This window comes from Ranitomeya imitator, chromosome 3, assembly GCF_032444005.1.
Source record: "Ranitomeya imitator isolate aRanImi1 chromosome 3, aRanImi1.pri, whole genome shotgun sequence".
Lineage (NCBI taxonomy): Eukaryota > Metazoa > Chordata > Amphibia > Anura > Dendrobatidae > Ranitomeya > Ranitomeya imitator.
In genome coordinates, this window is record NC_091284.1 from 522,020,248 (window position 1) to 522,037,119 (window position 16,872).

General features: G+C 43.4%; 1 protein-coding gene across 1 annotated transcript in view; it reads right to left on the reverse strand.

Annotated features, from left to right (window-relative positions):
- The window catches only part of CBLB (Cbl proto-oncogene B), a 242,320-nt gene that overhangs the window by 124,871 nt on the left and 100,577 nt on the right, over positions 1-16,872 (reverse strand). The window contains exons 3-4 of the mRNA XM_069757756.1: positions 4,716-4,862; positions 2,758-2,914 (exon numbers count right to left, since the gene is read on the reverse strand). Coding sequence (XP_069613857.1) covers positions 2,758-2,914; positions 4,716-4,862 — 304 coding nt within the window. The remainder of the gene's footprint in view (positions 1-2,757; positions 2,915-4,715; positions 4,863-16,872) is intronic.

Consider the following 16,872-nt stretch of genomic DNA (forward strand, 5'->3'; position numbering starts at 1 on the left):
TCCCTATTGATTCGATACCGATACCCGATATCACAAAAATATCGGATCTCGGTATCGGTATTCCGATACCGCAAATATCGGCCGATACCCGATACTTGCGGTATCGGAATGCTCAACACTAGTTACAGCACAAGCACGGTGACCAATCTCCGGATTTACATTGATTACTTGAAACTTGTCTTATAAAAAGCACAAGAATATTTAGATACAGAGAAGAGCAGCGGTAGGGAAGTCATTGCTCTCTGAGCATTACCAGCAAAATTCATATGCTGCTTTAAGACATAATATATATAAATATATACAAACTGCTCAAAAAAAATGAAGGGAACACTAAAATCTTTATTCAATACATAGTGGAATGCGTTGAGAACAATAAAACAAAAAAAATGATCAATGTAAAACAAAATGAATATCCTATGGAGGTCTGGATTTGGAATGATACTCAAAATCAAAGTGTAAAATCAAATTACAGACTTGGATCAGAGTTCAGTGGAAATACCTCAAGACAAGGAAATGATGCTCACTAGTGTTTGTGGCCTCCACGTGCATGTATGACTTCCCTACAATGCCTGGGCATGCGAGTCTTCTCCTGAGGAATCTCCTCATCAGTCAACTCCTGGACAGTCTGTGTTGCATCGTGGCATTGGTGGATGTAACGAGCCACGATTTCCCAGATGTGCTCGATTGTATTCAGGTCTGGGGAATGGGCATGCCAGTCCATAGCATCAAAGCCTTCATCATGCCGGAACTGGTGACACACTTCAGCCACATGAGGCAGAGTATTGTCATGCATCAAAAGGAACCCAGGGCCCACTGCATCTGGTCTCACAATAAGTATGAGGATCTCATTGCAGTACCGAGTAGCAGTCGGGGTACCTCTGGCTAGCAGGGACGGCTGTGCAGCACTCCACCGAGATGCCTCCCCACACCATTACTGATGCACTGTCAAACCGGTTATGCTGGAGGATATTGCAGGCAGCAGAAGGTTCTCCACGGTGTCTCCAGACTCTGTCACATCTGTCACATGTGCTCAGCGTAAACCTGGTGGCCTGTGCTCTTCACTGATGAGATCAATGTCAAATCTGCCAATCTTGATGTTCTCTGGCAAATTCCAATCTCCTTGCATGGTGATGGGCTGTAAGCACAACACCCAATTGTGGATGTCTGGCCCTCATAGTCCGTTCCTGACAGTTTGAGCAGACACATCCACCGATGCCACGATGCACCACAGACTGTCCAGGAGTTGAATAATGAGGAGATCCCTCAGGAGAAGCCTCGCAAGCCCAGACATTGTAGGGAAGTCATACAGGCACGTGGAGGCCACACACACTACTGAGCATCATATCCTTGTCTGGAGGCATTTCCACTGAAGTTGGATCAGACTGTAATTTGATTTTCCACTTTGATTTTGAGTATCAACTCCAGACATCCATGAAATATTAATTTTGATTTACATTGATCATTTTTATGTTTTATTGTTCTCAATGCATCCCACTATGTATTGAATAAAGATATAAAGATTTGCAACTGAAATATTTCATTCAGTGATATCTAGCATGTGGTGTTTTAGTGTTCCTTTTACTTTTCTGATCTAGATAGATTGATAGATAGACTGACACACATACATATACACACACACATACATATATACAAACATACAGTACAGACCAAATGTTTGGACACACCTTCTCATTTAAAGATTTTTCTGTATTTTCATGACTATGAAAACTGTACATTCACACTGAAGGCATCAAAACTATGAATTAACACATGTGGAATTATATACTTAACAAAAAAGTGTGAAACAACTGAAATTATGTCTTATATTCTAGGTACTTCAAAGTAGCCACCTTTTGCTTTGATGACTGCTTTGCACACCCTTGGCATTCTCTTGATGAGCTTCAAGAGGTAGTCACCGGGAATGATCTTACAACAATCTTGAAGGAGTTCCCAGAGATGCTTAGCACTTGTTGGCCCTTTTGCCTTCACTCCCACCGTGAAGCATGGAGGAGGAGGTGTGATGGTGCTTTGCTGGTGACACTGTTGGGGATTTATTCAAAATTGAAGGCATACTGAACCAGCATGGCTACCACAGCATCTTGCAGCGGCATGCTAGTCCATCCGGTTTGCGTTAAGTTGTACCATTATTTAAGTTGTACCAATGAGCCCAAACACACCTCCAGGCTGTGTAAGGGCTTTTTGACCAAGAAGGTGGTGATGGGGTGCTACGCCAGATGACCTGGCCTCCACAGTCACCAGACCTGAACCCAATTGAGATGGTTTGATTTGGGGTGAGCTGGACCTCAGAGTGAAGGCAAAAGGGTCAACAAGTGCTAAGCATCTCTGGGAACTCCTTCAAGATTGTTGGAAGACCATTTCCGGTGACTACCTCTTCAAGCTCATCAAGAGAATGCCAAGAGTGTGGCTACATTGAAGAACCTAGAATATAAGACATATTTTCAGTTGTTTCACACTTTTTTGTTAAGTACATAATTCCACATGTGTTAATTCATAGTTTTGATGCCTACAGTGTGAATTTACAGTTTTCATAGTCATGAAAATACAGAAAAATCTTGAAATGAGAAGGTGTGTCCAAACTTTTGGTCTGTACTGTATATATATATATATATATATATATATATATATATATATATACATACACACACACATACACACACAGACAGACACTGTATATATGGACAGATGCGTTAAGAAAATACAAACTACCAAGTATTCTTAACCATCATCTAAACTTACCTGAAACAGTCTTGTAAAAATATCAAACTCAAATACAGATATGTAATCATTGCACGTCAAGTCAATGGTGGACTTAAGAGCCATTGCTTCTAAGCCAGATGTGATCTGATGAACTTCATGAAGGCACTGTCTGAAGACTTTCCAGGGCACAATGGTTCTGTCAATGGAAGGAGAAGAATACATATTATACATTGATGTTCACGTTTATGAGAAAACAGAATGAAGTTCTGGGGAAGGCATTGCAGCATGACTAGGCTTGCAGCCAACCTGCAGAATATATATAGTGGGTGCGCCGCTGTGTAGTATACAGGTAAACTGTTTTCGGAATCACCCAAAATTATTTTTCGGAAAGAAAGTATCTCAGATATAATAAAAATAAAACAGTACAAATCATGTATTTTCTATAACTGAAAGAGGCAATTAATGAAATACATATCTGTGGACTATAGTGGAAAATACTGCTATATTTGGTACCCACTACATGTCTCCAAAAGCGATCCATTTTTTGTTTAGTAGCCCATCAAAAAGATCTTTCTTCACTGCCGTTTTCCATAAATCATTGTTACAACAGCACATAAAAACATTTTGCAAGATATCTTTTCTAAGAAATCTGTTTTTCGTTAATTTATGAGCCACGTCATCGCCTCCCCTTGTCTCCTGAATAAAAAAAACAATACTTTCCTCCCGTGCTGGTGTCATTTCAGCGGAGTCAGGACTCGCGGTGCCAGACCTCTCGTGCAGTGTTCTGACATGTGGTGCCCGGCGCCCAATCAGCGCTGGCGGTATAGTCAGCCTTTGTATCGATTGAACATGAAGAAGATCAGCTGCAGCGCGGACTTGATCCACATGTTCAATCTGTACGAAGCCAGAGAGAGTGAAGCTGGCGCTGATTGGACACCGTGCTCACGGGTCACAACAACTGCATAGGAGCCCAGGGACCGCGAGTGCTGAAATGGTCCCGGCACGGTAGGTAAGTATAAGGTTTTTTTTACTTTATCTGGGCCAAACATTTAGTTCAAGAAGATGTTACACATGCAGATTTTACCAACAATTCACTGCCTGTACAGAATCTTTTGCGTCTCAACATGGGGAAAATAAGTCTTAGGGCTCATCCAAATGGATCACAAAAGGCATTGATAAGATGTACGTGCCTATACTATTCAGTGCAATATATGACATACAATATCTGCTTGCAGTCTAAGTAGATGTTTTTTTAAGAATCTTCTATGGGGAAGACTCGACCCCTCCCAAATGCTGCCAATCACAATTTGGCAGCACCCGAGACTGTTAGATCAGCTGCAGAGTTGTGACTGACAGCACACAACCCATAGAAAGCTCTGAAGAATTGTCCAGTTGCACTACAATCAGGGATTTCACATACTGCGCTCCAAAAGCAAATCTGAATATCTCTGCGATGGAGCAATGCAACCCAAAACAGAAAAAAGAGTCAGAATCGGTGGAGCGCAAGAATTTTTATATAGTATTTAACTCTTTTTTTGCAGGAAATGAGAAGTCTTAAAATCCATGTGTCCAGTTCTTTACAATAATAATAATGTGACTATGGTGCACAGTTTTGGTAAAAGTGTAGTATAACTCTTTGACTTTAGGTATGCACTAGAGAAAAAAAAAGACAAATACTGTAAGTAAACTTACAGGCACTACTTTTATGAACCATTAGCTAATGACATAGTTGTCCTTGGTGTGATAAACAGGAAAACCTCAGAAAGCTTTAATGAACCACAACAATAATGGTTTATAAGCGCTGACGTCAGACTCCAAGGAAAACTGCATTTTCACGTCAGCATTTTTTTCTCCTTAAATGGTTGCAGGTACCATTACTGGCATTTATCAGAGAGTAACCAGCAGTAAGTTCACAAACATTTGGAATTTCTTATATGTAAAATGTGCATAATGAAAACCGTCCGCTATAGACTTCACAGTCATTCCAATGCACTTACTTCTCTCCAAAAAACTTTCTCCAGAACTCTGCAGCATCTGCTTTTGTGATACGGAAGGTATCCCCTTGAAATTGTCCATTAGGGAATATTGCCTTTATTTCTGCCAACATATGGCTAAATATTAAGGACAGCTTAGTAAGGTTCCTCCTGCATTGAAGAAAAAAAAATATATAGATATGTTAATGGTCACATACCGGTTCTAAAACACAGAAAAGTATTAGCAGTATTCCAGTTTCTAGCCATGCTTTTTGTATATTCTAAATATTAAAAAACTAGATGGAGGCCCGATGCTATCACATCTGGAGGGCAGTAATGCCACGATGTGGGCAGGCTTTACAGCGTTGAGAATCTCTCCCCCCCATGTGCTCCCCACCTAGCCACTCTCTCTTTCCCTATGTGCCGACTTCTCCCTTCTGTGCTCTCTTCTTTGACATCGGTGTACATTTTATGAGGAGCCATGTTGGCGTTGATATTTGCTTTTTAAAGGGGTTTTCCCATGAACAAAAGTTCATTTTCAAAATTGTCTGTGTCTGACCGTGTACAGAACATACAACATCTCCTGGGCAGGGGAGGCAGCAAAAGACAATACTGACATTACAGCAGGAGATTGCAGAGGATACATTTTGTGAGGTAAAATATTGTTTAAAAACAGTCAGTAAAATATTTTACCTGACAAAATGTATCCTCTGTGATCCCCTGCTGTAATGTCAGATTGTCTTTTGCTTCCTCCCCTGCCCAGGAGATGTGGTATGCTCCGTACATGGTCAGACATAGACAATTTTTAAAATGAACTTTCGTTCGTGGGAAACCCCTTTAATGTGACCGTCTTCCTCTGCCTGTAGACACATCGCGCATCTGCTGCCGGGATCAGCCGAATGATTCACTGCGCCTGCACAGACTGCCGCCATCTTTGTGCAGACAGATACAGGCGGTCACATTAAAACTGCACATGCGCTCCTCCTGTACAAAGATGGCTGCGGTCAGTGAATCGTTCGGCTGATCCCGGCGGTAATGTGTTCGCGACGGTGTTCCGCTTCCACGCAAGAGGCTGCGTACGGCGCCTACCGTGTGTGTGTGTGTGTGTGGTGCGTACGGTATATACAGTGTGTGTTAGTGTGTGGTGCGTACGGCGTACACAGTGTGTGTATGTGTGTGGTGCGTACGGCGTATAGAGTGTGTGTTTGTGTGTAGTGCGTACGGCGTATGCAGTGTGTGGTGCGTACGGCATATACAGTGTGTGTGGTGCGTATGGCATATACTGTGTGTGTTTGTGTGTGTGTGGTGCAAACGACGTATACAGTGTGTGTTTGTGTGTGGTGCATACAGGGTATACAGTGTGTGTGTGTGTGTGTGTGTGTGTGTGTGGTGCAACAGTGTTCCGCTGGTAGTACCGCGCAAGAGGCTGGTACCACCAGCAGTTTCCATATTGAGACACCCATCACTTGGGTGTCCCAATATGGAGGTTGGTGAACTTCCGCCGCTTGGAATTCTGGACACACTTGGATGGAACAGGATGAGAAGACATTACAAGGTAAGTATATATTAAGATACTAGATGGAGGCCCGATGCTATCGCATCGGGAGGGTGGTGGCGTCCTGATGGCGCAGGTTTTGCAGCGCTGAGAATCTCTTAAGTGTGAATCTTGAGGTTTAAGTCAAGGCCATAAAGCAAGGGGAAAGATGTTGAGTCTAAACTTCCACCATTTCAGAGGCTGCTGGCATGCGCATCACAGCATCTGTCAAACAATGACATGCTGTGACGCAGTTCATAAATAAACAGATAGATCAACTGCGCATGCGCTCCCTGGGTTCACGAATGCGCAGTTAATGTGCCCGGCGACGGTCATCTTCCTCTACAAAGATGGCGGTCTGATTTACTGCGCCTGCGCAGTGATTCATTTTCCTAGAGCTGCCCGACGGGGAGGGTGCCCCGGGGGTCTGGATCTGAGCGGCGGCCGGGTTCCCAGCGGCGGTCTGGATTCCAGCGCAGGCCAGGATCCCAGCGGCGGTCTGGATCCCAGCGGTGGGGAGGGGTCCAGCGATGACCCACTGATGGTACTGCGCAAGGCCCTGGTACCACCAGCGGGTATTATATTGGAATACCCATCACTTGGGTATTTCAATATGGCAGTAGACGTACTTCCGGTGCGGGAGGGGGATTGTGGGATTCGAGGACGTCCAGATGGAAGTGGATGACAGACAATTTAAGGTAATTATATAAATAGATGGGTAGCAAGATATTCATATAGATTAAAAGGTTGTCTGGGGCTTTATCACTGATGGCCTATCGTTAGGACAGGTCATCAATGTCTGAACGGTGGGGGCGAGACACGCGGCACTCTCACCGATCAGCTGTTCCAGATGTAGGAATTGGCTGGAACTGCTCAATTGCAGCGCTATACAGTGGAGCTCCGTCCATTGAATAGGGGCCGTGGCCGGGTACTGCACATCTGCTACCTATTCAAATCAATATGGGATGGATATGCAGCACCCAGCTGCAGCCAATATTCCGCTGATCGAGGGGTACTGTGCAGCTCCGCAACTGACCAGTTCTGGCTGCTGCGAACACTGGGAACAGCTGATTGGCAGTAGTGCTGGGTGTCATACCCCACCGATCAGACATTGATGGCCTCTCATAAGGTTAGGCCAACATTGTTAACTGGTTGTCCGGTCAAAACCAATAAGTCTGCAGTCACACAGAGTGACAATGTCACAATCAGAAATTGCTGTGACAAGTGCTCTCTTATGGCAACAGCAAGAACTGGAAGCTCCAATCCTAAACTTACCAATTAGATGCTGCAATTCCGCACTGGCTCCATAAAAAAAACAAAAACTCAGCACCTTGTATACTACAAGGGTGAGGATCTCTACACTACCAAGGTCATGGGGCTACTCAGCATTTTTTTAAATAATGATCATATTTATTCAGACAAAAATGTGGAGGAAAATGGGGGGTGCGTCTTATAGTCCGGATGTACTGGCTCTGGTGGGGAGGTGAGGGAGTGGCAGCGCGTCACAGAGGCAGGAGCCGGCTGCTGTGGCTAAAGCCTGTGCCCGCTGCTAAAGAGAAATGAATATTCACTGCATTCCATGCCCATGGGGGTGGGAGGCAATGAATATTCATTTCTCTTAAATAGCATCCTGTTATGATTGGCCCGCATCCCCGTCCTGGTATGCATGGCTTCATCCTTATCCTAGTATGATTGCATACCAGGATAGGGATGAGAGCGACCATTCCTGCCAGGATAGGGATGAGAGGGACCATTCCTACTGGATAAGGATGAGGGAGCCATACCTAACAGGTTAGAGATATGGGGGACATGCATACCAGGATGGGGATGAGGGGGGGGGTGCATATCAGGATAGGGATGAGGGGACCATGCATACCAGGATAGGGATGAAGGGGCCATGTGTATGAGGATGGGGATGAGGGGGACCATACATACCAAAATAGGGGATATTAAGTAAAGAATTGACCACAAATTTTGCTTCAATTTTTTTCCCTAATTTCCTCCTCTAAAACCTAGGTGCATCTTATGGTCCGGTGAGTCTTATAATCCGAAAAATACGGTATATTACATGTGGAGAAGGAGTTGCAGGTTTCAATGCTGCTGCCTGATGTCCAAGTGTAGGATACCTAGACAAATACTATCAGGACCAGTCATGTGTCCACCTAGGGTTTGGTGGAGATTCTGGAGAAAATAAAAAAATGTATCCCTTATATCCAGTGACATGTTTTTTCAGGACTTGCTTCTCTTCATCAAACTGGAAATTTAAATAAAGGAGAATTTTTTATTACAAAAGTTGTCTCCACAGTGAAGCTTCTGTGGGTATTCAGCTAGGCAAAATGGTGCATTTTGTTCAAAATCACAATCTTCTTCAGCAACAGGAAGATTTATACATCTGTTTCATTAACTGACTTTAAAGAAGACCAAATGTTAGTAAGACATAATATATAAATAATCCTATGTTTTACTAGTCTAAATAACATCATTATAAAAAAAAATGAGGCAATATTTTTATTACGGAGTACACTATTATACCCCTAAATTAATGTATTACAATGTATTATGCTTTAGCCAGAAAGTATTAGGCATATGGCAATGGCAAGCTTTTGTTAGAGAACATCAGTGGTGGACACAGACAGAATAGGGCCCCTGTGCAAGAACAGTTTATGGGCCCTTTGCAGTCCAATAGCACAGAAGGCACAATTCCACTTACTTTGGGGGTGTAAGTGGCCCCTCCTTACTTCGTGGGACCCGATGCGGCAGCACAGGTTGTACCAATGATGTGTCCGACCCCGGGGAGCCTCGTATGTCTATCAGACCCTTAACTATCACCCTGCACGTCACATGATGGTTCATGGGAATTACCCACTCCTCATACTATTACAGGATGGGAAGAAGTTATTAACACGATACTGACGGTATATGCTATTATGTTGTTGTGCTTATTAAAAAATAGACAAATCCTAGGATAAAACAATGAGCAAATACCCTGCACTAAGTAAGTTAATAGTAATAGTATATGTAAATAAGAAAGGGTACTTGGTTGACACTATATAACGGCATGGTTCCCCATTTTGGGCTGCGCATCTAGTTTATATAGCGTTCCATGGGCAGGTGTAAAGCAGTCAGGTCTGGATCCTGCTCTGCCCCCCATCTATTGAAGCCGAGTGGCACGTAGAGAGGTGAAATACTAGAGATAGGACCATCCTGATTACACTTTGTTGAGGTGGGATTGTTTTTACGCTTTTTTGATCAAAGTAGTGTATCCTGTGTTATTATATGTACTATTACTATTTACTTATTACTTACTTAACGACTTCCTATAGGGTATATGCTCATTTTGTTTTTATCCCAGGTTTTGTCTGTTAATGAACAGTGTGAATGTGAACCTACACGTTGCACTTATACCAACAGGTGTGCCGGCCCACTTCTTCGGTTTTATTATAAAATAAGTACTAATCACTTTCATTTACACAATCTGTAATAATGAATGACAGATCGTATTTTATCAGGCTTGTGATCATTACAGTAACCTTCACAAAAAAACAAAGGCTGCTTTATTTGTGTCAATCACTTGTCATTCCTGATGGCGCATTAGAGAAGTCAGATATTCCTATAAATGACCACCTTTATGTAACAATACAAACATACCGAAGGTTCCTACCAACAATGACACATTCACCTACCACTTCCTGACATTGTGTACTTTTCAAGTGACACCTTGATCTTTTGAGCTTGCATTTTCCTACTTCCTCTACATCACAAATGTCTCTTATATACAGATGCATTGCATGATTTGATTCTAGGCAAAATAACCTGATGGAAAAAATAATACACCTCACATACACAAGGAACCTGGTCGTCAGGTGTCTATGCACCAAACATTCTTTTCTTCATTCAGAGAATAAAAAAATAAAAATCAAACAGTTTACATATAACATTTACAAATACAGTATATGTTATATTCCAGACTTGCATCTATGACATGCTCCCAAATTAAAATGGATGTTTGTGGAACTTGAAACCTTTTTAAAGGGAATCTCTCACCCCCTGGGACACTTTTGATCTATCACTATTGGCATACAGGTAATAGAACAGTTGAACCAGTCTTACCTTTATGCCTCATAGCTGCGGTCTAGATGTTGAGAAAAGCAGTTTTAATGTTCTCCTCTCTTAATTACAATAGCATCCCCCACCCATGCACATCACACTGACCTGCGGTGCTGTAATCCTGCGCATGCGCCATACACTTGAGCGGATATGTGAACCTTTATCTGCCCTTCTATTTGCAGAGTCTTTATCAATCTTCTCCGCAGGCGAGTCACTGCGTAGTAACAGATCACATGTGTATGGCAAGCTTTACCCCACCTGTCTGGTCACCGTTTCCCACGATGAACAAAGTTACTACAGACATGAGATTTTATCACTAAATAAAGCCTTCCTTCTTTGCATGTTTTTTGTGCATGGGTCTTTCAGAGTCAATTGCCCGTTAGGCACAGGAAACAAATCTTCACACTAAAACTGGTCATACAAAAGTGATTTTTGTCTTGTTTATACAACTGCAATCAAAATAATTCAACCTTCATTGCAAATAAGGTTTATTAGCAAAACTTACAAACTTTCTCATGTGCAACATTAAAGGGAACCTGTCATCCCCAAAATCGAAGGTGAGCTAAGCCCACAAGAATCAGGGGCTTATCTACAGCATTCTGGAATGCTGTAAATAAGCCCCCGATGTATCCTGAAAGATGAGAAAAAGAGGTTAGATTATACTCACCCAGGGGCGATCCTGGTCCAGTTCTGGTCCGATGGGCGTTGCGGTCCGGGGCCTCCTATCTTCTTACGATGACGTCATCTTCTTGTCTTCACGCTGCGGCTCCGGCACACGTTGTCTGCCCTGTTGAGGGCAGAGCAAAGTACTGCAGTGCGCAGGGTCTCTTTGACCTTTCCCGATGCCTGCGCACTGCAGTACTTTGCTCTGCCCTCAACAGGGCAGACAGAGTACTCCTGCGCCGCAGCGTGAAGAGAAGAGGACGTCATCGTAAGAAGATGGGAGGCCCCGGACCGTGACGCCTATCGAACCAGAACCGGACTGGGACTGCCCCTGGGTGAGTATAATATAACCTCTTTTTCTCATCTTTTAGGTTACATCGGGGGCTTATCTACAGCATTCCAGAATGCTGTAGATAAGCCCCTGATGCTGGTGGGCTTAGCTCACCTTCGATTTTGGGAGTGACAGGTTCCTTTAAAAGGAACACTGGCTATACTTCCAGGAAGTGGCAGAAAGACGATGTGTGGGAACTGCAGCTGTCTGACCGGCGGTAATGATTGTCACCAATCAGAAGCAGTGATGGTCACACTGCCATTATGCACATGATAGCGCGACAAACATCCAGTGTTCGAGGGGCCAAACCAGAACAGTAACACAGGTGTTCGGTACGGACGCCAAACTTTACTGTTCAGGTTTGCCCATCTCAACTTGTCAGTCCACAGAGTATTCTCCCAAATGTCTTGGGGATCATCAACATGTTTTCTGGCAAATGTGCTAAACCTTTATGTTCTTATTGTTCCGCAGTGGTTTTCATCTCGGAACTCTTGCCATGTAGGCCATTTTTGGCCAGCCTCTTTCGTATGGTGGAGTCATAAACACTGACTTTAACTGAGGATAGTGAGGTCTGCAGGTCTTTGGATGTTGGTGCAGGGTCTTTTGTGACCTCTTGGAGGAGTCATCGCTGCGTTCTTTGGGAAAATTTGGTCGGCCCACCACTCCTGGGAAGGTTCACCACTGTTCCATGTTTTCACAGTTTGTGGATAATGGCTCTCACTGTGGTTTGCTGTAGTCCCAAAGCTTTAGAAATGGCTTTATGACATTTTCAAGACTGATAGATCTCAATTACTTTGTTTCTTATTTGTTCCAGAATTTGTTTGGATCGCGGCATGATATCTATGGACATGGATAGGTGTCTTATAGACGCCTCTCCATCACTAATCCATTGGCTTGATGTCACAGGACAATATAAAGGTGACATCAACCCCACAAATATTGCCCCACTTGCCACAGGGTAAGTGGGAAGATCCGGGCAAAGCGCCAAAATTGGCTCATCTAATAGATGTGCCTGTCCTGGGCGGCTGCAAGCAGCTATTTTTAGGCTGGGGTGAGCCAATATCTATGGCCCCTTACCAACCTGAGAATACCAGCCCCCTGCTGTCTGCTTTAGCAAGGCTGGTTGTTAAAAATGGGGGGCTACACCATTTTTTTTCACTATTTATTTAAATATTTCAAATAACAACATGGGGACCCCCTATTCTTCATAACCAGCTTTGCTGAATCTGACAGACGAGGGTTGCAGCCCCCAGCTGTGAGGTTTGCCTGGCTGGTAATCAAAAATACAGGGGAACTCAACGTTTTTTGTTTTTTTTTATTATTATTATTTATTTAGAGCGCAGGTGCCGGCTGATGAATACTCCCATCAGCCGCTCCTGCTCTCACTGTTATTAGCGGCAGTAGTAGTCCCATCAGCTGACACCAGTGACCGGAGATAAACTTTATACCTCCGATTACAGCTGCGGATTCACACTATTTGATTTTACCGCCGTTCAGAAGCGGTGTTTTCAGCGTGGCAAACACTGTATGTTCGGTTCCAAAGGATAGGTCATCAATATTAAAGTAGTGGACAATTGCCTTAAGTTATGACGTTAGTCAATGACAATCATCCCCGACAAAACCTTATATTTGGTTTATTTTGGAAGCATATGAAATTAATACATGTAGAGAAAATAAAAAGAATTCATGCACCTTTTGGTTCTCTCTGCTTTTAGTAACACTGAAAATTGTAAAGTATTTTCAATCACTGCTTCAATCTTGGAGCTTTTTACTTTTTTATTTTTACATAGGAATGAAGAATGTTGAGATTGGAGAAACGTACCGTAGGTGTTCTTTTCTTGATGCTTGCTAGTTTCTTAGATGCCAGTAGCAATTATATTAAGAGAAGCTCCACGGGGGAAGAAAGTATTATTAGGACCTGCAGGTTTCCTCTATGGAAGTTGGTTTAAGTTAATTACATTTTAATTGAAAGTGAAGGTGGTTACACATGCTGAAAAGCAGCACAAATGCACCAATTTTAGTTGTAAAAAGAGCTATAATGAAAAATTTGGGTAAACACATTCAGAATGTGGGCACATAAAAAAGGGGTAAATAACTGAGCAACAGCCATAATGCAATAACAGAAAAAACAAGGACTCCAGAGGGAAACTACAAGCTTGAACATACAATTAGGTCCAGAAATATTTGGACATTGACACAGTCATAAGCAATATGGGCTTAAAGTTCAGACTCTGAGCTTTCATATGAGGGTATTCACATACTAATTGAAGTGAGGGTTTAAAGAGAACAGGCGCCGTTATACTGAATAAAATGATACCTTGGTTGATGAAATCCGTCTTGTTTTTGTTTAATCTTTACTTTCCCTTTGGCCTGTGGGGGGGGGGGGGGGGGTCTTCACACCTGCCACCTCCTTAACATGATGAATATTATATATATATATATATATATATATATATATATATATATATATATATATATATATATATATATATGGGAAAAAAAAACCTTCTGCAGCCAGGCGCCAGCCATGGCACCTGTGTTGCAGCATGAAAGCATGTGTACTATGTATGTAATTATTATTATGGTTGCGGTTATCCTGATATTAAGAGAAAAAAAAACATTTGAAAATGGCGCCTGCCGTGCCTCAGCTATCGATGTATATAGAGGTAATCCGATAGCTGCTATAGCGCGAGCACCGCCATCCTGGAGGAGGAATTTTTTTATTTTTTCTCTGTCTGTGCAATAGCAGCTATCGGATTACCTCTATATATACCGACAGATGCTACTGCGCAGGCGGCGCCATCTTGGATTAGGATTTTTTTTTCCCCCTATCAAGATGGTCAGCCCCAGACTCAAATGGATTTTTGGGGGAGAATATCAGGATAACCTCAAACATATTAATTATATACACACTACATATGCAATTATACTGCAGCGCAGGTGCCACGGCTTGCGCCTGCCTGCAGAATGTTTTTTTTTTCCTGTATGTATATGATATTCATTATTATTATACCGGTCAGCAATCTTCAATATGAAAAGCTAATCAGAGCACCCCCCACCCCCCTCACAGGCCCGCCCAGGAGCACGGGCATATCATTAATTCAAAACTGAAAATAAAGATTAAATGACAACCACAAGACAAATTTCATCAACCAAGGTATCATTTTAATCAGTATGATGGCGCCGACCTGACAGTGACTGTAGGTTACTGTGCACAATCCTGTTGACAGGTTCCCTTTAAGAATTCCCACCCTTTATTATGTAGCTGCTTCTACATAATACTTAGTAATTGGACAATTATCTCAAGAGTTTTTTAATGGGCTGCATGGGCAATCTCATCATTAATCCTTTATAAATTAAGCATATAAAAGGTCTGGAACAGATTCCAGGTATGGAATTTGCAAGCCGTGTGTTAGGGGTCGAGTTCCCGCTTCTGCACAGGGGGAATCTCGGGCCGCTTCTGCTGCGGTCTCCCATTCCTCTCCTGCCGCAGGTAAACCTGCTCAGCAGAGACGACGGTCCTTGCGTCTGGCTCAGTCTTGCTGTTGCTTCTCCAGCTTTTGCCATTAAAGCCAGTGCTGGGCAGCAGCGAGCGGGCTTCTCTGGGACTAAGTCCTTATTTGCACACACTGAGCATGCCCAGGGCAAGATCTCCCATTGGAGATCGAGGGTCACATGCTCAGGCACTGCAGCACATCCCATTGGTCCTCTTGGCAGGTCCTGAAAGGGCAAAACTTCTGTAGCTACTTCCTGTGCTGCAACTATATAAACTGCGCATGACCGCACGGCCATGCGCTAGTGTACAATTGCATACGTGTGTTTGTTGTGAGTGCAAGTCGTTCATTAAATACCCCTACCCTATTGTATGACTGTTCGCGTATGGTGTATGGCTGCTATCTAGCGCCCGACTAACCACTCAACGTGTCACACACGTATCAGCGTCTATTGCTGTGACTGCCAGTGCGGCGCCACGCGCCAGTAGTGCGCTTCCTGACCCACGTCTGGGTTCTTAGTGGTGTCTGCCAGCACGGCACAGTTCACACTTCGGTGCTCTAATTACTATAGTTGCCTAACACACCCAGTTGCGGTGTTGTGTCAGCAAGTGGTCTAATCGGACTTCAATCCTGTGTCTTGGGGTTGTGTTCGCTGACTCCTTGCTTGCACTCTTTAGTGCGGTATTGCGGACCTGTGGCTTTACCGGGTTCACTTCCACCGCCATATTACGCTGCCATTTACTAGCAGAAGGTTTTCACCTGCACGGTGGACCCCGGACTGCGAACGCATCTATTACATCTTTCTTGGTGCGTTCCGCCAGTCCTAACACCGTGGCTGTGAACCCACAACATGTAGCCAAAGAAGCTCTCAATGGAAGAGAAACAGACCATCATTAAGCTGTTAGGAGAGGCCAAATTAACAGTTTGGTGTATTCTGCAAAAAAAAAAAAAAAAAGAGTACACTGGTGAGCTTGCAAATTGCCTCTTCTGAGAAAAAGAGGACTTAAACTCTATAGCGCCACCTGTTGGAAGTAGCGATCCTACAGGTCACAATCAACCCTTTAACGAGTCGTGCAATATGACTTAGGATAAAAGCCAAATCAATATCTCAATTCGCAGACACGGTGTTTCGGGCTGTTGGCCCTCGTCAGTGCGAAGCATGAGAACTGATTTGGCTAGGTGAGAGGCTCTGGACTGGGGTCTAAGGGGTATCGTTTCTCCTTATGGAGAGTGACATACCATCTCTGGAGACATACCATCTCTGGTGAGATTGGGAACTCAAAAAGGCCTGGACATCCATGGAAGACAACAGTGGCAGATGACTGCAGAATCCTTTCCATGGTAAAGAAAAAACCCTTCACAACATTCACCCAGGTGAAGAATACTCTCCAGGAAGTGCTTCAGTATCTAAGTCTACCATAAAGAGAATATATCTTGAGAGGAAATATACAGGGTTCACCACAAGGTGCAAACCATTAATAAGCCTTAAAAATAGAAAAACAAGACTAGACTTTTGACAAAAAAATGTAAGGAGAAGACATGGAATGGCTCATGATCCAAAGCACACCACATCCTCTGTAAAACATGGTGGAGGCAGTGTGGTGGCATCTTCATGCACGACAAAAAAAAACAGCCAAAAGTCAGATCATTTTTGTGCAACTCAAGAGTTGCACAACAAATTATGACTTTTCAAACCAATTGACACCAGAATTCTGGGGAAATTGATTTGATGAACAGTGGTCTATGTGTTTTTCTTCAAAATGCTTTTTTAAAGGGCCTCTGTCACCCCTTCAGCCGTTATAAACTAAAAGAGCCACCTTGTGCAGCAGTAATGCCGCATTCCAACAAGGTGGCTCTTTTAGTTTTTGGTGCAGTTATTGCCAAAATAAAGCGTTTTATAATTTTGCCAAAATACCTTTCTTTAGACAGGGAGGCAGGTCTTAACCCCCCTGCTGCAAACGCCACACTGCCGTCACTCAAATCTTCTTCGGCGCCGGGCGCTGCCCCCTCCACGCTGTTTTCCAATGAAATCTGGCGCCTGCGCTGTTTAAT